The sequence below is a fragment of the Loxodonta africana genome, chromosome 6 (genome assembly GCF_030014295.1).
Source record: "Loxodonta africana isolate mLoxAfr1 chromosome 6, mLoxAfr1.hap2, whole genome shotgun sequence".
Taxonomy (NCBI): Eukaryota; Metazoa; Chordata; class Mammalia; order Proboscidea; family Elephantidae; genus Loxodonta; species Loxodonta africana.
In genome coordinates, this window is record NC_087347.1 from 14,288,178 (window position 1) to 14,313,686 (window position 25,509).

The window sequence follows — 25,509 nt, forward strand, 5'->3', positions numbered from 1 at the left end:
AATTGTGTCCCCCAAAAATATGTTAACTTAGCTGGGCCATGATTCCCAGTGTTGTGTGATTGTCCACCACTTTATGTGATTTTCCACCATTTTATGTGATTTTCCACCATTTTATGTGATTTTCCTGTATGATGTAAATCCGATCACTATGATGTAATAAAATGGATTAGTGGCAGTTATATTGATGAGGTCTACAAGATTATGTAGTGTCTTAAGCCAGTCTCTTTAGAGATATAAAAGAGAGAAGTGAGCAGAGAGACTTGGGGACCACATACCACCAAGAAAGCAGTGCAGGGAGCAGAGTATGTCCTTTGGACCTGAGGTTCCTGCACCAAAATGCTCCCAGACCAAGGGAAGACTGGTGATGAGGATCTTTCTCCAGAGCCAATAGACAGAGAAAGCCTTCCCCTGGAGCTGGGCCCTGAATTTGGACTTGTGGCCTACTAGGCTGTGAGAGAATACATTTCTCTTTTTTAAAGCTATTCACTTGTGGTATTTCTGTTATAGCAGCACTAGATGACTAAGACACCTTGCTTACCAGAGCATCTGTAGTAAACAATTTCACATTTTTTCACCACATCAAAGATTCTGCGCCTAGGTATGGCAGGCATCTCTTTCGCAACCCCGTAGCACCTTCCTACAGAATCAAAGCCTCTTTTCACATTTACAATCCCTAACAGGGACTGATTACCACAGATTAGTAAGTAATCACAAGTAAACCCGTGCTTACCTTGCTTACTGGGTAATCTACCCCTGTACAACAGAACAAAACACTGCCTGGTCCTGTGTGAACATTACAGGATTCTCTCTATGTGAAATGTTCAGAGTAGGCAAATCTGTACAGACAGAAAGTAGATTAATGGTTACCTAGGACTGGGGATTTAATTTTACTTGAATCCACAATCAACACTCAGGAAAACAGCAGTCAAGAAATCAAACAACATATTGCATTGGGCAAATCTGCTGAAAAAAAAAAAAAAAAAACTTTAAAGTATTAAAAAGCAAAGATGTCACCTTGAGGACTAAGATGCACCTGATTCAAGCCATAGTGTTTTCAATAGGCTCATATGCATGGGAAAGCTGGACAGTGAATAAGGAAAACTAAAGAAGAATTGATGCCTTTGAATTGTGATATTGGCAACGAATATTGAATACACCATGGACTGCCAGAAGAACAAACAAATCTGTCTTGGAAGAAGTATAGCCAGAATGCTCCTTAGAAGCAAAGATGGCGAGACTTCATCTCAAGTACTTTGGACATGTTATGATGAGGAACCAGTCCCTGGAGAAAGATCATGCTTGGTAAAGGAGAGGGTCAGCAAAAAAGAGGAAAATCTTCAACAAGATGGATTGACAACAGTGGCTGCAACAGTGGACGCAAACATAGCAGTGATTATGAGGATGGCGGAGGACTGGGTGGTGTTTTGTTCTGTTGTGTATAGGGTCGATAAGAGTCAGAACCGACTTGAGGACACCTACCAACAACAACAGCAGGACTGGGGAGGGGTGTTGGGGGGGTGGGGAGGAGGAGGGAATAGAGAGTGATTACTAATGGGTATGGTTTCTTTTGGGGATGATGAAAATGCTGTAAAATTGATTGTAGCGAAGAGTGCACAACTCTGAATATACTAAAGACCATTGAATTACTCACTTTAAGTTGGTGAATTGTGTGGTGTATGTATTATACTGTGAAACCTGTAAGAGGCAGAACTTGATGGTCTACCTTGTTTAGTTCTCGCAAGTTTTCTGCCTTTGACAGGGTGCAGTTGTAGCACTTTTCTATCACTCGTGTCAGTGGAAAATATTTGAATTTCCCTTCTCTGACAGGTTTCCGCCTTACACAGTTTCCAGCTCTTGCAGGTTTTACTGTATCTCACTAGCTGTTACCTTAAAAATAATAAATAAATACCCAGAGGTCCCAACCTAAGAGATTTTGATTAAATAGCTCCAGTGTAAGGCCCGGGAATGTGTAAACTTAAAATGTCTGCCCAAACAATTCTGATGTGTGTCCAAAGAGGTTAAGTGCTCGTGGTCATAAAGCCAATTAAAAACAAAACTAAAACTTAACATTTAGTCTTCAGGCCCCTAGTGCAGCTCATTCTAGGAGCAAACCACTACATGATGGTATGCACTATGTATTTTTTTCTTTTTCTTCTCATCCTCAGCTCTCTTTCTCTCTCCTGGTATGGTTCCTCTAATTTCAACATCTGCTTTCCTCTCTCCCCTTCCAGGAAATTGGTGGTCCTCATAGTTACTCTTTGGCCTTAAGACTTCCAACTAGTAGAAGGTGATCAACTGTCAGTATTTAGGTATCACCTCACAATTGCCAAGCCATTGGATGTGCTGTGGTCTCCTCTCCCAACAAAAGCATGAGCGCCAAGAGCAGAGCCAATGGCTACACATTCCCTTCTATAGCAGTGCCCACAACCTACAACTACCACCTGGATTCATGCAGCAAGTATATATTGTACAATTGCTCTATGTCCAGACAACACAGTCCTTGGCCATCATAGGGTTTTGGGGAACACAGGACTGTCTTCTCATAAGCAAATATTTGCAATTCTTCTTGAAGGCCCTCAGAACTAAAAATTGTATTAATCCCTAAAATCAAAATTAGTTTCTAGAATATGTGCTTTGCACTTAGAGACCAGGTCTTCACATGACCAGTCTAGTGTTGGCATATTGGTGGTGGTGTTACCTGCCATACAACCAACTCCATCCACAACAGAATGAAATGCTGCCCAGTCTTGCTCCATCCCCATGATCAGTTACAGATCGGACCGTTAAGATCCATAGGGTTTTCAATGATTGATTTTCTTCCTAGTCTGTCTTAGTCTGGAAACTTTGCTGAAACCTTTTCAACCTCATAGCAACATTCAAGGCTCCACTGACAGACAGGTGGTCACTGTGCACATGAGGTGCGTTGGCTGGGATTGGCATATGGTGGGTTTTGATAAATAACTGCTGATTGATGGAAAACACAAATTAGCCACCCCAGGTCTTACTGGTGAACTGCTGAGTGGCTAATAAGCCATGAAAAGGCTATTCCTTAAGCATAATATAGGAAAACATCACATGGTGCTATGTATGTAAACTATGGTAGTTTTCCATTATCCCTTTATTTGTATATACCTGGAGCATGCTTTTTCAAGCAGGTGAAGTGCAGAAATACATTGATCTACTGATTCTCTGGTTTGTATAGGGTCTGAATACTCACACAGTGCCTACTTTTGAAAAGAAAACACCTGCCAATTGTGAGAGGCCTTTAAAATGGAAATTTAAAAGAATGTTATTTATCTGATCAATATATATTAGACATTATACATAGGTGTATCCTCTTGTTGCAAAGGAAATGTCTTTTAAAACAACAAAAAATCTTCAATTTTTAGCAGGGAAATAATTACCTTAAGAGTAGCATACTTATTTTTTAATTTATTTTTTTTTTGAGCTAGTTAGAAAGTTGGTTTAATATATGGCTTGTTAAAAGATCTCTCACGTTTTGGAAATTTCTATACCTTTCACTGTTTCTTTGGTCATAAATTGCTTGAAGAGCTACCCCCAAAAGAATGTTTCAAAAATATATATATTTTTTTTTAAATATTGACAATATGAAGATCCAAGAGGCCTGGCAGTCTCAAGTGTAAATAAAACTTGGTACTTTATTTTGTATGATTGCATTAATCATTGCAAAGCAATAATAAGTGGATACAAATGCAGCATCATCCCAAGCAGTCAAGCAAGTGTGTTCCAGAATAGCTCACAGCACCGTGGCGTGGCGTTGATGTACAGAGTGCCATTTTAGCTACCATCAGGCTAAAGTATCAATCACAGAAAATGCCATACTCATTAAAAGATCGTTGGTCCAAGATCCTGTATCTAGCAGAATTCTTTTGCTTGGAATAAGAAGGAAGTCAATTTTTTCCTTGGAAGCTTTGTGGATCAGCATTTTGATACCCTCAAATTAAGGCATCCTGTTATATCCCACTTGGCCAGATGGCTGCATTGTTAGAAGCTGCTGAAAGAAGGAATTGGTTTCCTGGGAAGATAAACCATAAGTATGTATTTGATCATATTCACAAGTCAAATGTCTAGAATTAAAGGCACTTTGGCACCATGATTTTGGTAATATTTTCTAAGTAATCTCTTCTTATAATAATTTCCTTAATTAATAGGTTTTAGCTGCCTTCTGAACAGATGGAAAAATACCCAACAGAGAAAGTCAGAAGTCCTGCATCCTTGGTGAAACCTCAAAACCCTGCTGTCATATGACCGCTTGCATAGAGATTTACTTCTTGTTGTTAGTTGCTGTCTGGTCAGCTCTGACTCGTGGTGACCCCATGTACAACAGAACAAAATATTGCCAGGTCCTGTGCCATCTTCGTGACTGTTCATGATTGTCATTAAGCTTAAGTCCGTTGCTACGACCACTGTGTATTTTGAGTGCTGTCCAGCCTACAGCGATCATCTCCCAGCACTATATTGGACAACATTCTGTTGTGATTTACACTGTTTTCATGGGTTAATTTTTAGAAGTACATTGCCAGGCCATTCTTCCTGGTCTGTCTTAATCTGAAAGCTCCACTGAAACCCGTCCACCATGGTTGACTCTGCTGGTATTTGAAATAATGGTGGTATAGCTTTCAGCATCATAGCAACATGCAAGTCACCACAGTATGACAGAATGGCAGATGGGTAGTGGATTTGCCTTATTGAATGCGTAATTCAGTGTCATTTCTAGACCATTGCATTTGGCAATCAGAACAGTCCAAGATGCTGACTAAAATTAATACATGACAAAAGAAAACTATCTACAACAGTCCCCAGTTTACTAATGAGATCTGTTCCTGAGTGTGTCTTTAAGAATTTGTAGGTAAGTTGAAACAGGTGCATATGGTTCTTATTGAGCCTTACTTTAGTGCAAGAAAAGACTTAAAACTTTTTCAATGACATAAAAGCTGCACAGGCAGCAGGTGAAGGTGATTGTGATGAACAATTTGTTGCCAGCAGAGAGAGGTTGGTTCAGTTGTTTCAACGTGAGGGCAAATGTACATAACATTAAAGGGCAAGTAGAGGGCCAGCAAAAAAGTGGAAGACAACGAGATGGATTGACACAGTGGCTGTAACAATGGGCTCAAACATAACAATGATTGTGGGCATGATGCAGGACTGGCAGTGTTTTGTTCTGTTGTACATAGGGTCGCTTTGAGTCAGAACCAACTCAACGACAACTAACAACAGCATGAGTTGCCCGTAAATCAGATGCTGGTAATCTGGGAACTGCCTATACTTGCAGTATGAGTTTTTAACACTGATAACCCTTATCAGTTCTTTTCTGCTTTCAGTTTTAAAAATCAAACCTGTTTTTTTTTTTTTTAATCAGACATAATGATACTGTACTGTTTTTGTCTGGTTTAATTTGTATTAAAATAAGACTAGTAAATACCGTCATCTCACAAACGTTGCTAAGAATTACAAAATCTGTTTTAAAATTATTTTATTTTTCTTATTTCTTGTTTGGATTTTAATGTTAGCCTAGAAGTCCCTGGTTGGCACAAATGGTTAAGCACTCAACTACTAGCCAAAAGGTCAGCAGTTCGAACCCACCCAGAGACACCTCAAAATAAAGGCCTGGTGATCTGCTTCCAAAAGGTCACAGCCTTGAAAACTCTATGGAGAAGTTCTACTCTGCACACTTGGGGTTGCCACGAGTTGGAATCGACTCGACGGCAACTGTCAACAACAACATTGCCCTCTCTCTCACACAAGCCTTTCACAAAAATATGCCTTCTATCACTAGCTAATAAAATTTCACAGTAAAATTTTATTTTTAAAGATGCCTCTATGATGCCCCATTTATGAAAATAGAGTTAAAAATAAAGGAAATAATTGAGATTACTTGACTAAATAATCCATATTACTACACAGAAAAAATATCATACTGCCTATAAACATTTAAATTTTCACTATGTACAAATGACTTTGAAGAATATTAGATACTGTAAAAGTTGGAATCAAAAAGCAATGTTATTTTCTAAGGGGTACTTATTCCTATGATGTTTTATTTTAAAACCGTAATAATGACAGAAGAGCAGCATTTGAGCATAGAAGTTTTGAGTATGACCACAAAATTAGTTGTGTTACATAGGCAAGAAAAGACGTCTTTGTATTCTCTCTGTGATGATGTTGTTTTCATCTGCTTAGGCTGAGTTTTGTCAGCAGATGGTCTAAACAACGACATCTGCAGACGCAGAATGAATGTATTTTATCTGAAGAGAAAGGAGCTTCCATTCCAAGAAAAACATTAACACCATTTTACATGTCCTCATTACCAATTATGGTGCTCAACATGGAGCCTTATTCTATTTTTTTTTTTTTAATTTTTATTGTGGTAAAGTAACAAAACGTTTACCATTTCAGCCATTTTTGCATGTACGACTCAGTGACATTAAGTTCATTAGCCACGTTGTCCAACCGACATCACTACCCACTTCCAAATTTTGTCATCACCCTTAACCAAAACTACTGTGTAAGCCGTACCTGCCCCTCCCTCATGTCCCCCTTGCACCCACCCCAGGTAACCACTGAAGAACTTCAGTCTCTATGTGTTTGCCTATTCTGGATATTTCATGCAAGTGGGATCATTCAATATTTGCCCTTTTGTGTCTGACTTATTTCACTCAACAATGTTTTCAAGTAAACATTGAGACACGAGGGCGTCAGACCAGAGATGATACCACACTGTGAACATGATTTTCCCAGAACCAGAAATATGTAGATCATGGAGAGGAAACAAGGTTTAAGCGCCAGAAGCTAGTCTGTGGGAAAGTCTTCCCACCATCAGATACTGAAACTTGCGAATGGGCGATTGAGTTCTCGTTGATGTCTAGTCAACCCAGAAGTTCTCGCCTGGTGGGAATTTATTTGATAATGCAATACTGAAAATTGTAAATGCACCACACTCTTTTTTCTCTCTCTTTTTGTGGGAATCACGCAAAAGAGATCTTCTCCAAATTCTTACGTTCTTAAGAGCACAAACTTGTAATAGTACTATAAGTAGTGGTTATGCTACAAGAACTCATATATGAAAGAAATTATATAGTAGTTTCTACCAAATAGGAAACTCAAAAAATATATAACATGATCAATAAAAGTTTGTGATCCTGAAAAAAATTACAACCAACTATCTTAGAGGGAGACTAAATTACCTTTCTGTTCTGTTTATAGAAAATAATTAAAAACTACTATCGTTTGAAGAGTCAAAGTGTGTCCAGCCAAAAATGTAGAGAAAAGTATTATGAAGGTGTGTTGGACACTTGACTAGTTAAAAAATTTCTTTTTTCTGGAAGTTGTCATCGTTATGGTATTGGTCAGCCTCCTTTAATTTGAGATTTGTGGAGATTTCTTCTCTCCCTCTAAATAAATATTCACTGTCACACCTAATTTAGAATTTTTAATTTTGTTATTCTTTTTCTTAAAGAGGGTCTCCTGAAATTGTATTCACAATACCAAAACACATTGCTATGGAGTCAATTTCAACTCATAGTGACCCTACAGGACAGAGTAGAGCTGTCCCATGGGGTTTCCAAGGAGCAGCTAGTAGATTCAAACTGCTGACCTTTTGGTTAGCAGCTCATCACTTAACCACTGTGCCACCAGGGCTCCTTGAATTCATAATAATAAAAAAAAAATAGGTCCTATAAAACCTGGATCCTCCCCTACCCCCAAGATAAAGAAAGATACACATGTCAAGTATAAGCATGGAGTTGTTTCATCCCTTGCTATGTTCCCATCTTGGCCCAGCTGGGAAGTGTGGAGGGTTTCCTTCAGATCCAAACAGGGTTTCACATTGCAGCCCAAAATGAAGGGAGTTTCATCCTCTAAGAACTAAAGATATTACCATAGATGCCTTTCTTTGGTCTTTTTGCTTTGCCCTTTCCCACTGGGATAGAGGGATAAGAGCCCTGTGATTTCCAGGGGCAAGGTAACGTACCTTGGTTTAAAAAGGTGAATGGAAAATCATTTAGTCAGTTCCATAACTGCAGTTGCAGCTACATGTTATTAAAGAGCCCTGAGATCTAATGGATATTGAACTGGGCTTCCAAGGACAAGACTTGATGACCACCTGAATATTGTCAAATTCTGTAGATCATGAACCCCTTCGGAGCGCCAGCTACTATATATGCTTCCATGTTCAGTGTCTGCAAAGGCACTAATGCCCAGTTCCTCCCTACTTACCCATCTTATTCACCCAAAGAGAGAGAGCCTCTGAGTAAGGCTGGAGTGGCTTTTCATGCTCCCCCTCCAGATGCCCGTCAAGATATTCCTAACAAGCAGAAGAGATAGCTTGCTGCTACGAGATTGCTGACTCCTATGCACTTGTTACATTGGCTCTAAAACAAGGAGATTTTTTTTTTTTTGGTTTGCTGGACCATGAAAGGAAGAGGCATTCATGGAATCAGTGGGTTGGCAGCAGGAGTGAGGTGTTGGAGACCTACTTAGAAGCCCAAGGGTAAAACAACAGTGTCTTTGCCAGATAAACTACATAAAAGGTGTAGGAATCTCAAATCCTTTGCACGAAAAAAAAGGACTGTCTAGTATTTCATTCGACTGTTTTTGGCCTCTTTTCCAGGTCTGCTTTGTGAATCTGGATGTAAGCAAGGAAGAGAGCAGCACAGATCACCTGCAACAGGTAACACATGGGATTCAAGCTCTCCAGGAGCTCTTTACAAGGTCCCTCTACACTGATGGAGAATTTGACATTTCATCTTAAAGGTTGCTCATTTTGTCAGAAGAATCTTTCGTTAGATGGTTTTATCATGGCCCATTTTCCTGGCCCTTTCCTGCCACTTCTTACACAGTTTGTACTTCTACCTTAGTGGGGCTTGCCTTCCCAGGGAGGAGGGCTGCTCCCTAAGCAAATGCTTCCTCCTGCCCACCAACTCATGAAGTGATTTTCTCTGATCTCCCAGCTCTCAAATACCCTGTCTGAGATGACTTTTCCAAAGCCTGCTTGGTACCAGCCAACCCTTCCCTCTGGCCCTCAGGTTTGCTGTTTTCTGCTGCTTTAGTCCAATGATCCATATCTAAGCTTGGCTCACCAGTACTACACTCATCCTGTGACATCTGAATGAGGGAGGTGGTGGTTCAGTGATAGAATTCTCACCTTCCATGTGGGAGACCCGGTTTCAGTTCCCAGTCAATTCACCCCAAGCATAAGCACCACACGTCTGTCAGTGGAGGCTTGTGTGTTGCTATGACACTAATGGAAACCGTGGTGGCCTAGTGGTTAAGTGCTGCAGCTGCCAACCAAAAGGTCTGCAATTTGAATCTACCAGGAGCTCCTTGGAAACTATATGGGGCAGTTCTACTCTGTCCTATAGGGTCACTATGAGAATCGATTCAACGCCAATGAGTTTCTTCTTTTTTTTTTTTTATAGTATGATACTAACAGGTTCCAGCAGAGCTTCCAGATTAAGGCAGACTATGAAAAAAAGCCTGGTGATCTCTTTCAGAAAAATAAGCTGGCGAAAACCCTATGCGATGGGTTATTATCTTATTAAGGAGCCCTGGTGGCACAGTGGTTAAAGGGATTGACTGCTAACCAAGAGGTTGGTGGTCCAAAATCACCAGTGGCTCTGTGAAAGAAAGATGGAGCAGTCTGCTTCTGTAGAGATTTACAGCCTTGGAAACCCTATAGGGTTGCTGTGAGTCAGAATCGACTTGACGGTAGCAGAATTTTGGTTATCATTTTATTAGAGGCATTAAGAGAGAAAATTTTCCCAAACTACTATTTATACTTGTACTTTGATAGTAATTATAAAATGTTTACATTCAAAAATGTAAAACTGGAGAACTTTTAGAGCTTTACATTTAAGAAGTTTTCTGTTTCAGCCTCAACCCTATGCTTCTCTTCTAGTGATAACTTTAGTAGATTAAGTAATCTACAGTATGGTCAGTTATGTGAATTAATGAATTATTTCTGTAAGTAAAAATGTTTTGGGGTATTTATGAACTGATACTTCTTTTGCCATGAGACCAGAAGAACAGGATGTTGCCTGGTTACCATTACTGAACTTTCTGATCAAGGATCCAGTAGATGGATCCTGGTCAAAAAGAGCAAAAATGAGGAACATAATTTTAAGTTCTTATAGAAACCAGACTTAGTGGGCCCCCTGGAACTGGGGGAACCCCTGAATCTATTGCCCTGAGATAATCTTTAAGCCTTGAACCGAAACTATCCCATGAAGTTATCTTTAAACAACTTAGCTCAACTAGTAAAGAGTGTTCACCTTGAGCAGTGCACTCTTTTAAAGGATTATCTATATGAAATCAAACTGACAGTAGTAACTCTAAAACACAGAGGAGAATTTTAGGGGACAGAAAGTCTATGGTGGTGAAACAATATGGGTAGGGAGAATGAGAATGGTGACACAATGCAAAGACTGTAACCAATGTCATTGAAATGTACTTGGAGAAAATGTTGAATGGGTATAATATTTTGTTTTACCAAAAATAATATTAAAAAAAAGAAGAAGAAAAATTTGGAGGGTAGTATTTTGAAGGTGAAATCATCTACACTAATAAATATTCTTGCCCTATAGAAATTGGTCAACGTTTCACCAGATCTTCCAAAACTTATCAGCTCTATGAACGTCCAACAGCCAAAAGAAAATGAGATTGTCCTACTAAGTGGGTTAACATCTGGAAATCTCCAGGCAGATTTTGAAGTTTCACAGGTAAGAAATAAAAACTGTTCATAAGCCATTCACAAGTGCTGTGTTATCTGCAGATAACTCTCAGCCCAAATCAGAATGAACCAGAAACATGCTATATGTAAGTTCTCATAGTATAAGAGGGACCCTGGTGGTGTGGTGGTTAAGAGCTACACCTGCCAACCAAATGGTCAGCAGTTCAAATCCACCAGCCACTCCTTGAAAACCCTATGGGGCAGTTCTACTCTGTCTACAGTGTTGCTATGAGTTAGAATTGACTCAACAGCAAAGGCTTTGGTTTTTGGTTATAGTATAAGAATCAAAGATTTCTTTGTATTCAAGTATAGTCTACATTTGTATTTCTCCTAAATATTGCCACCCAGAGTTTGATGGAGCTTCCCTTATATCAACTCCGAACATTTATCTTTTCAAGTTCATGGTGCTAAGCAGACAAGACAAAGCACACTAGGTAAGCATTGGTTAGTGAACATGATTTTCCCTAACTCAGTTGGACAGTCAAATATAGGATTGTCTTCTGTTTCAGGAACAATACCAAAATTTCCATTCATACTGTGTAGCCCCAGAATCCCACAATTTCATCCTTCTGGATGTCATTTATCCCTTGTTGTTGCTGTTAGGTGCAATCGAGTCGATTCAATTCGTAGTGATCCCATGCGACAGAGTAGAACTGCTCCATAGAGTTTTCTAGGCTGTAATCTTTACAGGAGCAGATCACCAGGTCTTTTTCTAGCAGAGCTTCTGGGTGGGTTCGAGCCACCAACCATTCAGTTAGCAGCCAAGTGCTTAACCGTTACACCACCAGGGCTCCTTCATTTATCCCTATGAGAAAAAAAATCAGTCAAGCGAATAAATACAGGATAGTAGGCTCAAGGATAGAAAGGAACTTTCCTGGGCCCAAAGGAATAAAATTCCTCCTAAAAATAATGTAGGACCTAAAATACTATTATTATCATTCATTGTACTGATAACTCATTGCCGTTAGGTAATTTATTATAATATTATGTCTTTGAAGAAAAATAGGTAAATTTGTCTGATCAGTTTCCAGGAACAATATATAAAAGGCTTCTAAAGGCACACAGTATAAAAGGTAGCTAATATACAAAATTAGATATACTGACAATGATACATAATATAGCTACAGAGTAAAACAATGGGCATCTATGTTCCTCTAAATTGTTCTTTTAGTTTTGCTGGCAATTTTCAAAATCTTTTGTTCTTCAACCCTTCAAACTTTCAAAAATCTTAGAAGGTCATCCACTCTTTGTTGCTCTATGCGAGAGGCTTCATAAAGATCTACATACAGCCCGTTAGGGTTTGCTAATCAAGACCAGAAAACATACTTCTCAGTCTAAGAGCACATTTCCTTAGGGAGAGTTTCAGCTTCTGAACGAGAACACAGATGTCTTAGGCTGGGTTCTCTAGAGAAGTAAAACCAGTGAAGCATCTATATCATCTATCTGTCTATCTACCTACCTACCCACCTACCTACCTAATCTATCTGTCTGTCTATCTAATCTATCTATCTATACATAGAGAGATTTATATCAAGGAAATAGCTCATGTGGTTGTAGATGCTGAAAAGTCCCAAGTCCGTGGATCAGGCTGGAGTCTTCTCCTGACTCATGTAGCTGCAGGGGCTGGTGAAGCCAAGATCCAGACTTTGGAGTCTGACAAATCCCAAGATCAGCAGGCAAGCTGCTAGCTCCAGTCCCAAGAACTGGAGGTCAGATGAACAGGAGCCAGCTGCAGGATCCAGAATGGGCAAAAGCCTGCAAGCCTTGCCAGAAAGTCCACCTGTATTAGATATAGGCCACACCTCCAAGGAAACTCCCTTTCAGCTGGTTGGCTACTCACAGCAAATCCCATCATGGCAGTAATCACATTGTAATACAACTGCCAAACTACATCATAACTGCCAAACCACTGAGAATCTTGGCCAAGCCAAGATGACACACAACCTTAATGATCACAGCAGATAATCGCTGTAAGTGCCCTCTCTTTATATTAGACAAGAAATATTTAAACCTGAGTTTTGAAAGCATCTCCACACTAGGGCTGTATTTCCTCTGCTGCTACTTTCTGGCATTGAGATCCTGCATCACAAGTAAAAAGGTTTTGCTTCATCTAGGATGGAACGCATGAGGTCTCCGTGAGTCGGAATCGACTTGACAACAACTGGTTTGGTTTGGTTTGGTTTAGGATCCCACTCCCCGCCAAAAAAAAAAAAAAAACTCACTCTCATTGAGTCAATTCAGACTCCTAGCAACCCTATAGGACAGAGTATAACTGCCCCATAGGGTTTCTAAGGCTGTAAATCTTTATGGAAGCAGACTGTCATACCTTTCTTTAGGATGAGATACACCAATATAACAAATGAAACTCCAGGTGTAGCAGCCCAAGTAGAAACTAATGCTGCTGGGGGCCAAAACTTTTGTCCCTGTCCTATTGCATCAAGGGAGAGGACAGACATTATCCCTTGCCCTCATAGTTTAGGCTAAGCACATATATGCACATTGGGTGACAGTTTTTATTAATGAAGCAAGAATTTGACTGTTTGTAGTGACTTCAGCCTTGCTAGCCAGGAAAGCAGTGTAATGGAATAAAAGTCATTTCGTATTTGAAGTCAGCAGATCTGGATCTTTCTGAGCCTCAGTTTGCCAGCCTATGAGATCTGGATAAAAACGATTTCTATTTTATAGGATTGCCTTGAGAATGAGACAGAAGGCGCTGGATGGCAGAAATGATTAATATGCTTGGTTACTAATTTTCATGGATTGAATTGTGTCCCCCAGAAATGTGTGTATCAACTTGACTGGGCCATGATTCCCGGTATTGTGTGATTGTCCGCCATTTTGTCATCTGATGTGATTTTCCTATGTGTTGTAAATCCTGCCTCTATGAGGTTAATGGGAAACCCTGGTGGTGTAGTGGTTAAGTGCTACGGCTGCTAACCAAAGGGTCGGCAGTTCGAATCTGCTAGGCACTCCTTGGAAACTCTGTGGGGCAGTTCTGCTCTGTCCTATAGGGTCGCTATAGGGTCACTATGAGTCGGAGTCGACTTGACAGCACTGGGTTGGGTCTGGGATGATGTTAGTGAGGGGGGGATGGGTGGCAGTTGTGTTGATGAGGCAGGACTCCATCTGTGGGATTGGCTTGTGCCTTGAGCTGGTTTATTTGGAATATAAAAGATAGAAGCGAGCAGTGAGACAGGGGGACCTCATACCACCAAGAAAGCAGTGTCAGGAGCAGAGCACATCCTTTGGACCTGGAGTTCCTGTGTGGAGAAGCTCCCAGTCCACTGGAAGATTAATGAGAAGGACCTTCCTCCAGAGCCATCACAGAGAGAAAGCCTTCCCCTAAGGCTGATGCCCTGAATTGAACTTTTAGCCTACTTTACTGTGAGGAAATAAATTTCTCTTCATTAAAGCCATCCACTTGTGGTATTTCTGTTATAGCAGCACTAGATAACTAAGACACTAACCAAGAGGTTGGAGGTTCAAGTCAACCCAGAGGTGCCTTGCAAGAAAGACCTGATGATCCACTTCTGAAAAATCAACCGTTGAAAACCCTGTGGAGCACAGCTCTTCTCTGACACACATGGGGTTGCCATGAGTCAGGGTGGACTTGACAGCAACTGGTGTTTTTTGAGAATGAGACTATTGTTTTTGTTAGGTTCCATGGAGTCAGTTCCAACTCATAGAGACGCTATGTACAACAGAGCCAAACCCGGGGGCCGGGTCTGGCATCATCCTCACAATTATTGCTACTTCTGAGCCTATCATTGTAGCCACTGTGTCAGTCCATCTCATTGAGGGTCTTCCTCTTTTCTGCTCACCCTTCTAATAACATGTCCAAAGTATATGAGATAAAGTCTCGCCATCCTCACTTCTAAGGAGCGTTCTGACTGCGCTTCTTCCAAGGCAGATTTGTTCATTTTTCTGGCAGTCCATGTTGTTGTGTTGTTGTTAGGTGCTGCCAAGTCACTTCCAACTCATAGCAACCCTATGTACAACAGAATGAAACACCATCTGGTCCCGTGCCATCCTCATGACTATTGTGGTTAAGCCCATTGTGGAAGCCACTGTGCCAATCCATCTCGTTGAGGGCCTTCCTCTTTTTCACTGACCCTCTATTTTACCAAGCATGATGTCCTTTTCCAAGGACTGATCCCTCCTGATAACATGTCCAAAGTATGTGAGATGAAGTCTCACCATCCTTGCTTTTTCCAAGACAGATTTGTCCATTCTTTTGGCAGTCCATGGTATATTCAATATTCTTCTTCAACACTGTAATTCAAAGGTGTCAGTTATTCTTCAGTCTTCCTTATTCACTGCCCAGCTTTCGCATGCATATGAGGCAATTGAAAATACCATGGCTCGGGTCAGGCACACCTTAGTCCTGAAGGTGACATCTTTGCTTTTTAACACCTTAAAGAGGTCTTTGGCAGTTGATTTGCCCAAAGCAATGCATCTTTTGGTTTCTTGATTGCTTTTTCTGTGGGTGTTGATTATGGATCCAAGCAAAATGAAATCCTTGAGAATGCCAGTCTTTTCTCTGTTTATCGTAACATTGCTTACTGGTCCAGTTGTGAGGATTTTGTTTTCTTTATGTTGAGGTGTAATCCATACTGAAGGCTGTGGTCTTTGATCTTCATAAGTCAGTGCTTCCAAGTCCTCTTCACTTTCAGCAAGCAAGGTTGTGTCATCTGCATATGCAAGTTGTTAATGAGTCTTCCAATCCTGATGCCCCGTTCTTCTTCATATAGTCCAGGTTCTCGGATTATTTGCTCAGTATACAGACTGAATAAGCATGGTGAAAGAATACAACCTTGATTCACGCTTTCCTGATTTTAAACCAGTATCCCCTTGTTCTGCTCAAATGACTGCCTCTTGGTCTATGTACAGGTTCTGATGAGCACAATTAAGTGTACTGGAATTCCCATGAGATTAAACAGGTGAAAAGCACTTTGTTGAAAATAAACTGTATTTTTTGTTATGAAAAAAATAGGCAGAGTAAATATTTTAGGAAACCCAACATTTTGCAAAAAATACCATTGAAACTGTATTTTTCTGTTGAAAAATCCTGTTTCAAGATACTATTTCATCTCCAGAGTTCAAGATACATAGTTTTAAAAACAATACAATAGATCAATTAATGATTAATAAAGTGAGCAGGCTTTATTTCTAGGTAATCAGGTACCCCTGACTTTGTAGCTGCTAACAAGACTGGTACACAGTAAATCTCACATGAATCCGTAGTAATTTATTGTTTGTCAACAAATTATACATAGTGCTTTGTATGCTCACTTTTCTTGGAAATCCTTACAGTAGAACTTGAAGATTCCATTCCTATTTTCTTTTTAATATGAACAAAATTTTGTAAAAAGTGACTCTGTTTTATAGAACACTTTTCCTAGATTTTGACAAGCACAATTATTATTGGGAAATCCCAGCTCTTTTCCAATATCTTTCTGAACATTGATATTGATGTTAATTGGTTCCAACCTTGAGTTGAACTTGTTATACTCTGATTAATCCCGGTTAGTATTCTTAAACACGACAGAAAATTAACTTAAGCACAAAGGAAATGTACACCTACACCTCACTTATCTACATGGTTAGGTTCCAAAGACCAGGTCGTTATGCAAAAATCAGCACTATCCAAAATACTTTTGATTTCCTACCCCAGCCTCCCCTTCTCCCTGGCCCCAGCCCTCCCAGCTGGGCAGCTGGGCTTGGCCTCACTCTGCTCACCCAAATCTGAATCCATACTGTGGGCTGCTGGCCGGGTGTCTTCACCCGCCCAGCATCCCATCTCAGACTCTGGGTTGCAAACAGTTAAGTGCTCAGATGCTAAATGTTTGAGACCACCCAGGGACACCTTAGAAGAAAGACCTGGCTATCTCTTCTGAAAAATCAGCCATTGAAAACTCCATGGAGCGCAGTTCTGTTCTGACACACATAGAGTCATCATGAGTCAGAGTCAACTCAGCAACTAGTTTTTGTTTTGGAATCACTTGGGCTGTGGATGAGGCAGATAATGGTGCCCTGCAAGGAAGTTAGGGTATGAGAGCCAGAAGAAGGACAAATGGATGCTGGGTCACAAAAGCAACACAGATATTCATTAGGGTCCGGTAGAGTTGAATTGCCAAAGACTGGTTAAAGATCATTCATCAAAAAGGTATTGAAAATTCTGCATACCTACATAAGAACTAGCCAAGAATTCCCTGTGAGTTACAACACTCAAACATTTTATTCTTTATTTCAAGGGTCCCTGTCTTTCGTATGTATCACGTCACCTTTCTACCATCCCCCAAAGTCCTTAAATCATTTTGTAGGTAGCATAATCCATGTATTTTAAGAGACCAGCAAGGCTGGAGCAATTTCAGCACTGAATCCCATCCTAGCCAACCACAGCTACTACCTACTTGTATAGGGATATTCTCAGCTTGCCTGCTTTGCCCCAGTAAAGGCTGGTTACCTGTTAATCCATAAATAAAGATGGAAAGATTGGCAGAGGCAACTTGAGCTGAGTAATTAAAAAAAAAAAGAGGTTTAAATCAGTCTTGAGGGAATAGCTAACATTCCAGTAGGCCCCATGAGGGAGGGAACAAATGAGCTGCTATCAAAATGTAGTCTTTCTGGCCAGTCAGCCCCATTCATTAGCATAAGCTCTCAGGTGTGGTCTGGAGGCTCCTGTGATAACAAAGACACTTTAATCACTGGGCAACTCCAAGGAATCAGGGACAAAGACCAAATTCTTTGGGTGAAGTTAATGTAAACCCCACAATAGTCATCTCTCCTAGAATTACCCTAATTATATTCAATCAAAGATTATTAAAGGGTATTCATGTAAGAAAAAGATATTCTACTTTAAGAAGCAGAATATGCATGTCTGTGTATAGGGTTGCTATGAGTAGGAATCGACTCGCTGGCACTGGGTAGGTGGGTGTATGTAGAAAGAGCCTTGATGGCGCAGTGGTTAAGCGCTTAGACACTAACAGCAGGGTCTGTGGTTGGAACCCACCAGCCACTGCTCACGTGAAAGATGTGACAGTCTGCTTCCGTAAAGACTACATCCTTACATAACATAGTTTATAAAGAAAATGTTGTACATTCTACTTTGGCGAGTAGCATCTGGGGTCTTAAAAGACTGAGTGGCCATCTAAGATACTTCACTGGTCTCACCCCGTCTGGAGCAAGGGAGAGTGAAGAAAACCAAAGGCACAAGAGAAAGATTAGTCCAAATGACCAATGGACCACAAGTACTACAGCCTCCACAGACTGAGTCCAGCCCAACTAGGTAGTGCCCAGCTACCACCACTGATCACTTTGACAGGGACCACAATAGAGAGTCCCAGACAGAGCTGGAGAAAAATGTAGAACAAAATTCTAACTCGCCTAAAAATAAAAACAGACTTACTGGTCTGACAGACTGAAAAAACCATGAGACTGTGGGCCCCGGACACCTTTTTAGCTCAGTAATGAAGTCACTCCTGAGGTTTACCTTTCAGCCAAAGATTAAACAGCCCCATAAAACAAACTGAGACTAAATGGGCATACCAGTCCAAAGGCAAGGACAAGAAGGCAGGAGGGGACAGGAAAGCTGGTAATAGGGAAACCATTGTTGAGAAGGGGAGAGTGTTGACATGTTGTGGAGTTGGCAACTAATGTCACAAAACAATATGTGTACTAGTTGTTTAATGAGAAGCTAGTTCTGTAAACCTTCATCTAAAGTACAATAAAAAAAAAAAAAAAAAGGAGGGGGAGAAGATTACAACCTTAGAAACCCATTCTGCCCTGTAGGGTCGCTATGATTCAGAATCGACTCAACGGCAGCGGGTGGTGGATGTGTGTGTATTCTTTGGCATGTGCACACACATACGCACCTTTAGGAACAAGGATTCCAAAATGGCAAGTTAAGTGGTATTAGACCCAATTAATTTAAACCATAGATAAGCATGATTTAAATAAGCCTTTTTAGAAAGTAAAAATTTAGGCATAAAATATTTCCCCCAAAGCATTTCAAATTGCACTTTGAGATACATTTACTTAGCTCCTCCTGCCCATTAAGTCTTGTTTTGATTCAATGAATTTTCTCTTAAAAATTAAATCAGTGTATTGTTCCTCTTACAAAAATGGAAATCCTGATGCCAAGGCCATGCTTGTGGTTTACTAGTAATCTGCACAAGAGCAAAGGAAGGTTTTTTATTGTTATTTTAGTGAAAAACAGTGTGAATAGTGAAAATGAGTAATGGAGAAAAGCCATGTGGTTTTTAAGTCTAGAATTGAGCAGAATTACTGGGTCTATCTGGGACCCCATCCAATGATTTGGTCTTCATCACAGCTCTCCCTATACGCTAATCTTGCAGAGATAGTTCACTTCTAGCTGATTTCTTAAATTTCATGTTTGCTGCTCCTTCAGATGAGAAACACAAATTATAAAATCTAAATGTAGTTGATAGGATGCTTGCTGCACATCTGAAGTCCTGGCAGAGGTTTTACTGAAACTAAGACAGAAAAAGATGTTGATCAGAAACCCTGGAACTCAATTTAATCAAAAGAGGAAAACAAAATCATCTGATATGACTGTTCGGTTTTCCCCTAAGCCAAAATGTCTCCTAGGTACCCTGTGTTCCCAAGCATCGTTTGAATTTTTTTCAAGTAGTTCATCAGTACCAGCCCAGAAGATATTTCAAATATTTTAAAGGTCCCCACTTCTTCTAAATTAAGAGATTGGTGGAAGGAGAAAGGTCAGAAGCAATAGTCTTTTATTTCCTTTTCAACAAATACCTTCTTTTCTCTCCACTTTTAGCGTCCTTGGCTGCCAGATATTTGCTTGGTCCAGTGCGCAAGGGGGAACAGACCAAACAGTACCAACAGCATCATCTTTGAAATCAACAAATTTTTGATTGGCCTGGAACTGGTGCAGGAGCGGCAGCTCCACGTGGAAACGAGCACCTTGAAACTGGAGGATGACACAAACTGTTCCTTGTCCTCAATTGAGGAAGACTTTCTCACTGCATCCGAGCACTTGGAGGAGGAAAGTGAAGTGGAAGAATATAGGAATGGTGAGAACTTTCCAATAAAACTGATGAGCATCCCGAGATTAGTCATTGTATAAAAATGTCTGGGTGAACTTTCAGAAAAGTTCCAGGCCACGTCAGTTTGGCTGATGCATCACAGTCTCCACTTTCTGAGTTAGGCAGGGGATGGGAAGGGCAAGAGAAGGCGAGTGAAGATGCTGACTAATGCCCATAATAGACTCAATGGTTGGATGGCTCCAGACTCCCTAAAGATGCCTTAGGGATGCTGAAGGACATCTGTATTCTTTAAAGGGAAATCTTCCTGCCTGATAAGAGATGGGAACATCACTGGGGGAGAAAATTAACTTTCCTAAGACATCCCTAAACCACATACTGGTTTGGAGCTGAGTTAGACTGACCTGAATTTAAATCCCAGCTCTGCCACGTTGAGCCTGTGTAACTTGGAGCCAGTTATCTAATCTTTTTGAGCCCTGTTTCTTTATATGTCGTTTGGAACTTAATAACGCCTGCAACAATGATTGTCATGAGGGCAGAAGGAAATAACCCAAGAAAGTGCTTAAAAACAAACAGTTGCCATAGAGGTGATTCCTACTGATGGCGAACACATGTGTATCCAAGTAGAACTGTGCTACCTAAGATTTTCAATGGCTGATTTTTTTGGAAGTATAGCACCTAGCCTTTCTTCTGGGTAGACTCTAACCTCCAACTTTGGGGTAGGCAGCCAAGCACGTTAACCATTTGCACCACCCAGAGACTTCATGAAGTGCTTGCCAAAACCAAAAATGAAACCAGTTGCTGTCGAGTCGGTTCTGACTCATAGTGATCCTATAGGATAGAGTAGAGCTGCCCCATAGGGTTTCCAAAGAGTGGCTGGTAGATCCGAACTGCTGACCTTTTGGTTAGCAGTTGAGCTCTCAACCACTGCACCACCATAAAGTGTTTAGCACTTATCTATCCAGCTCTTTCTATTAATACAGCTCAATGAACAATGGGTTCCTCTTACCCACTCTCAGCCTGAGAAGAAGGGACACCCCAGCTGTTGTTGCCACTGTCCCTGGGGCAAGTCCTATACAAACTTCAGAGCAAATCTCTTCAACAGACCCATTATCAAAGTGGCTCTAAACATCCTCCCTCCTCACTCTGTAATGTAGCCACTGGGAAATTCTAAGATGCCCTTATTTTGCATTGATTGCCACTTGAAGAATGGCTACCAGTCCTCAGCTTGCAAACACTCTCTTCTGCCACTCTAGCCCTTATATTTGGATCCCATATTAGAAGCCATTTTGTTAGATGGCATTCCATAATCAAACTCAAACATTTTCCAGATCCATTTTTCTTCAAGAAACATTCAATATGCCATATTTCGGGGAAAAGGAGCTGAAAAAAAAACAAAAAGAAGAGAGAGCTGATGTCTTAAGACATTTTTAAAAATCAATCATTATTTTAGACCCTTGGCAACCTGCTACCCAAAACTAATAGTGGCCCTCATTTCTCCTCACTAGGTTTTGAAAATATAAATGTCTCAGGCAGTGTTTTGGAAAGTCAAAAGCCAAAGGAAACCACCCAGGAGGAATGGAATCACAACAAGGAAGAGTTGCTTTATGCTTTGGAAGACAAATATACTAACAAGTATCATCCACCGTTGGTTAAAACAGAAGGATCTCTAGAAAACGTAGCAGAAGAAGCAGACTTAAGGAGCCTGGAACCATCAGCCAAGACACCACAGTGGAAAGGCGAAGCTGTGGGGAATTTGAGACCCGCCACCAGTTATTATTGTTCAGAGAATGTTAAAGGTCAAGTGAAAAAATCACACGCATGCTATACTCCAGGCGATGCTTATTTCACCGGATTGGTTAGGAAAGATGTGCCTTCTGCATGTGGCACCATCATTAAGAATGGTAGCAACTTAGAGCCTGGAGCCCCTGGGGGTAGAAGAAAATCTCTTCCTCCCATCCAAGATGGAGAAGCCACGACCGGAGAGTATGCTACAAACTTAGCAGAATCCGTGCTGCAAGATGCATTTATTAGGTTATCTCAGTCTCAGCCTGCACTACCCCAGGAATCTGCAGTCAGTATTTCTGTAGGAAGCGCCATGCTTTCCAGTGACTGTTCCACAAAAGACACAGTGATCCCTCAGTCATGGAATGAGCTCCCCAAAATCGTCATAGTGCAGAGTCCAGATGGCAGTGATGCTGCCGCTGAGCCAGAAGTTTGCTCATGGCCTGAGACAGAAGTCTCCACTGAAACCCCAAGGGCCCTCGCTGGAGAGAACTCAAACAGACACCCCCAGAGTGCCCTAGAAGTAGTGTTAGCTTGTGCGGCCACTGTGATTGGAACCATTTCCAGCCCACAGGCCACAGAAAGACTCAAAAAGGAACAAGAATTGCTGGTATCAAGCAGTCTGCTGGGAGGCAGCGAAGCACTGCAAACTCAAGCCTCCCAGGAAATGAAAGAACCTTCTCTCGGTGAATACTCCTTTCCCTCTGCTTTGTGTGGCATGACTCAGGTAGCAAGTGCTGTTGCTGTCTGTGGCCTAGGTGAAACACAAGAGGTGAAGTGCCCTGTGGCGACAAGTGGCCTCTTCTCTGCAGCTCAGGCTTCTGCAGCAGTCCCCCCACTTGGTGGTTTAACGATGAAGAGGAACATGGAGCTGGGGAGTGAGGCCATTGCAGAGGCTCTGCTCAAGGAGGCCACGCTGGTTTTAATGAGACCAAACACCTATAGTAGCATCAAAGACCTCGTGGAATCAATGTATGGGAAAATCATAGAAACTGCTTCAAGGCCTCAGACCCTGTGCTCAGAAAATATCCTCAAGAATGAACTGGCACAGAACCTGTCCAGTGTTATCCTGAAGCATTCCATTGATGAAGTTTATCAAAAAAATAAATTAGCTGAACCCAACGATGGTAGGCATCCATCTGATACTCTGGACACCTTAATGGAAAGTACAAATCAGCTGCTCTTCAGTGTGATCTATTTCACTTTCAAGAAGATGAGCCATCTTGTACAGCTGGGTGAAGGTCCCACTGTCCTTTCTAAGGAGACCATCAGATGGAGGGAAACAGAAATAGGCTACCAGCAAACGAATCAGCTAAGCACTGAATATGCCAGCAGTCATTCAACTAGCAATCTGCCCAACACTAGTCTTGTCATTAAAGAAGCTGTAGATGACATGCATCCAAAACAAGATAACAAGGGCGGAACAAGGCCAGGCCTCTTCAAGAATCCCAGTCTGCAAGCTGAATTGTCATATAGCCACAGTGTGCACAATTCCTCAACAGCTAAAGCACCCCCCAAGGAAATACATCTGAAAGGAACTACAGATGACATTACAAAAACCCATCATCCGATGTCCAGTCTCAGGGAGAAGGAACACAAGGGCTCTCCAGAGGGAGAGAGGGCACCTATGGTCAACAAACGCAGAAAGGGATCCCAGGATGCTGAGGACAGTATCAACCCAAACACTCAAGAAAAATGCAATGGTGACATGCCTCTCAACAATGAAGTTCAAGTCAATCTGTCTTTGTTAGGGAATGACTTACTGCTTCCCTCTCAGCCAATGCTACAAGCAAAACATGCAGACATATGCTGCATTACAGACTTTGCGGAAGAATTAGCAGAGACAGTTGTCTCCATGGCAACTGAAATCGCAGCGATTTGCCTTGACAACTCCAATGGAAAACAACCCTGGTTTTGTGCGTGGAAAAGAGGGAACGAGTTTCTGGTTACACCAAACTTATCCTGCCGAACCTTGAAAAGGAAGAAGGAGAGCCAGACCAGTGGAGCCACGGTCAGAAAACACAAGCCGCCACGGCTCAGTGAGATCAAGAGGAAAACGGATGAGCACCCTGAGCTGAAAGAGAAATTGATGAACAGGGTTGTGGATGAATCTATGAACCTCGAGGACATCCCAGATTCTGTCAATGTCTTTGCAAATGAAGTGGCAGCCAAGATCATGAACTTAACGGAGTTCTCCATGGTGGACGGCGTCTGGCAAGCCCAGAGCTATCCTCGGAATCGGTTACTTGGTGACAGGTGGAACAGGCTGAAGGCCTCCAGCTGTGAAAGCATTCCAGAGGAGGACGCTGACAGCAGGGCCTATGTAAACAGCCTGGGTTTAATGAGTACCTTAAGTCAGCCAGTGAGCAGGGCCAGCTCTGTCTCCAAACAGTCCAGCTGTGAGAGCATCACTGACGAGTTCTCCAGGTTCATGGTGAACCAGATGGAAAATGAAGGGAGAGGTTTTGAGTTACTGCTGGACTACTATGCTGGCAAGAATGCCAGCAGCATTTTGACCTCAGCTATGCAACAGGCATGCTGGAAAAATGACCACCTGAGTGTAAGGCCAAGCTGTCCCTCCAAGCAGTCCAGCACAGAGAGTATAACTGAGGAGTTCTATAGGTACATGCTGAAAGACCTTGAAAGAGAAAGCAAAGACAGCCCTTCATCCAGAAGAAGCAGTCAAGATTGGACTGCTAGCCTACTGCCTCCTCCCCTGAGAGCCCCATTTTGTTATAGACAGTCATCTGTGCCAGACAGCCGCTCACCATGCACCAAGTTAACAGTGAATGCACCCATCAAAGCCAACTCCTTAGATGGCTTTGCGCAAAATAGGCAAGATTTCCTAAGCGTGCAACCAGTCAGCAGTGCTTCCTCCTCAGGTCTCTGCAAATCTGACTCTTGCTTATATCTCAGAGGTGGAACTGACAAGATCACAAATATGTTGATTCACGAAACGTGGGCAAACTCCATTGAGGCCCTCATGCGAAAGAACAAAATCATAGTGGATGATGTTGAACTAGTTGACGCTGAGCCTGTTTCCGGTGCCTCACCCACACAAGGGGACAAGTGTGCAAACAGATTAGCTTTGAGCGGAGTGCAAAGTGGGTCAACTCTGCTTGTTCAGGAATCTGTTGACTACCCAAGGAAAGAATCCCTTACCGAAAGCAAACATTCCTTAGTGTTAACTTCAAGCAAAGCTGGTTCTCTTAAAAACCACAACAGCATAGATTCTAAAAAAGAATCTTCCATGTGCCATGATGCTATCCCTCCAGACCACACCATGCAATCGCTATGCTCAAGGGAAGTGCCTTTAATTCAGATTGAAACAGATCAAAGAGAAGAGTATGTTGGAGAACCTGAAGACTTCCTTTTCCAAAGCAGCCCCCATGAGGAAGCAGAAGAACATTCCAATGAAGAAAAAGTCCCAGACGTGGCAAGGAGCAGAGACACAGAGGGGAGCACCTGCCAAAACCATAGGTGAGTGAATCATCTCTTCTCCTAAGTAGGAGCCATGGGACTTGAGTTTGTATCTTAAAAAAAAAAAAAATTTTTTTTAGGGTTTATTCATATCTTACACATGTTGTTGTTTTGTGTCGTCAAGTTGGGTCTAACTCATAGCAACCCTATAGGACAGAGTAGAACTGTCCCATAGGGTTTCCAAGGAGCACCTGGTAACCTGGCAGTAATTCAAACTGCCAACCTTTTGGTTAGCAGCCAAGCTCTTAACCACAATGCCACCAGGGCTCCATCTTAGACGTAAGAGGGCTTTATTGATGCAAGAACTGAATTCCTGAGACAATAAACTTCTTCCCTGGGTTAATATGCATTTGTAATGGAAGGTTGGAAGTGATTTTTTTTTTTTAAGCATTTTTCACTTTTGTCTGTTCTAAAGATCTTTTCAAGGACATCGTGTTCTACAAATTCTGGCCCTTTAGCTGCATGACATAA

General features: G+C 41.5%; 1 protein-coding gene across 2 annotated transcripts in view; it reads left to right on the forward strand.

The window, feature by feature from the left end:
- SPHKAP (SPHK1 interactor, AKAP domain containing) overlaps nucleotides 1-25,509 on the forward strand; it is a 190,155-nt gene that overhangs the window by 138,852 nt on the left and 25,794 nt on the right. For both annotated transcript variants that reach the window (XM_010597634.3, XM_010597635.3), the window contains exons 4-7: nucleotides 8,630-8,689; nucleotides 10,602-10,736; nucleotides 19,548-19,803; nucleotides 21,282-25,038. In XM_010597634.3, the coding sequence (XP_010595936.2) occupies nucleotides 8,630-8,689; nucleotides 10,602-10,736; nucleotides 19,548-19,803; nucleotides 21,282-25,038 (4,208 nt within the window). The remainder of the gene's footprint in view (nucleotides 1-8,629; nucleotides 8,690-10,601; nucleotides 10,737-19,547; nucleotides 19,804-21,281; nucleotides 25,039-25,509) is intronic.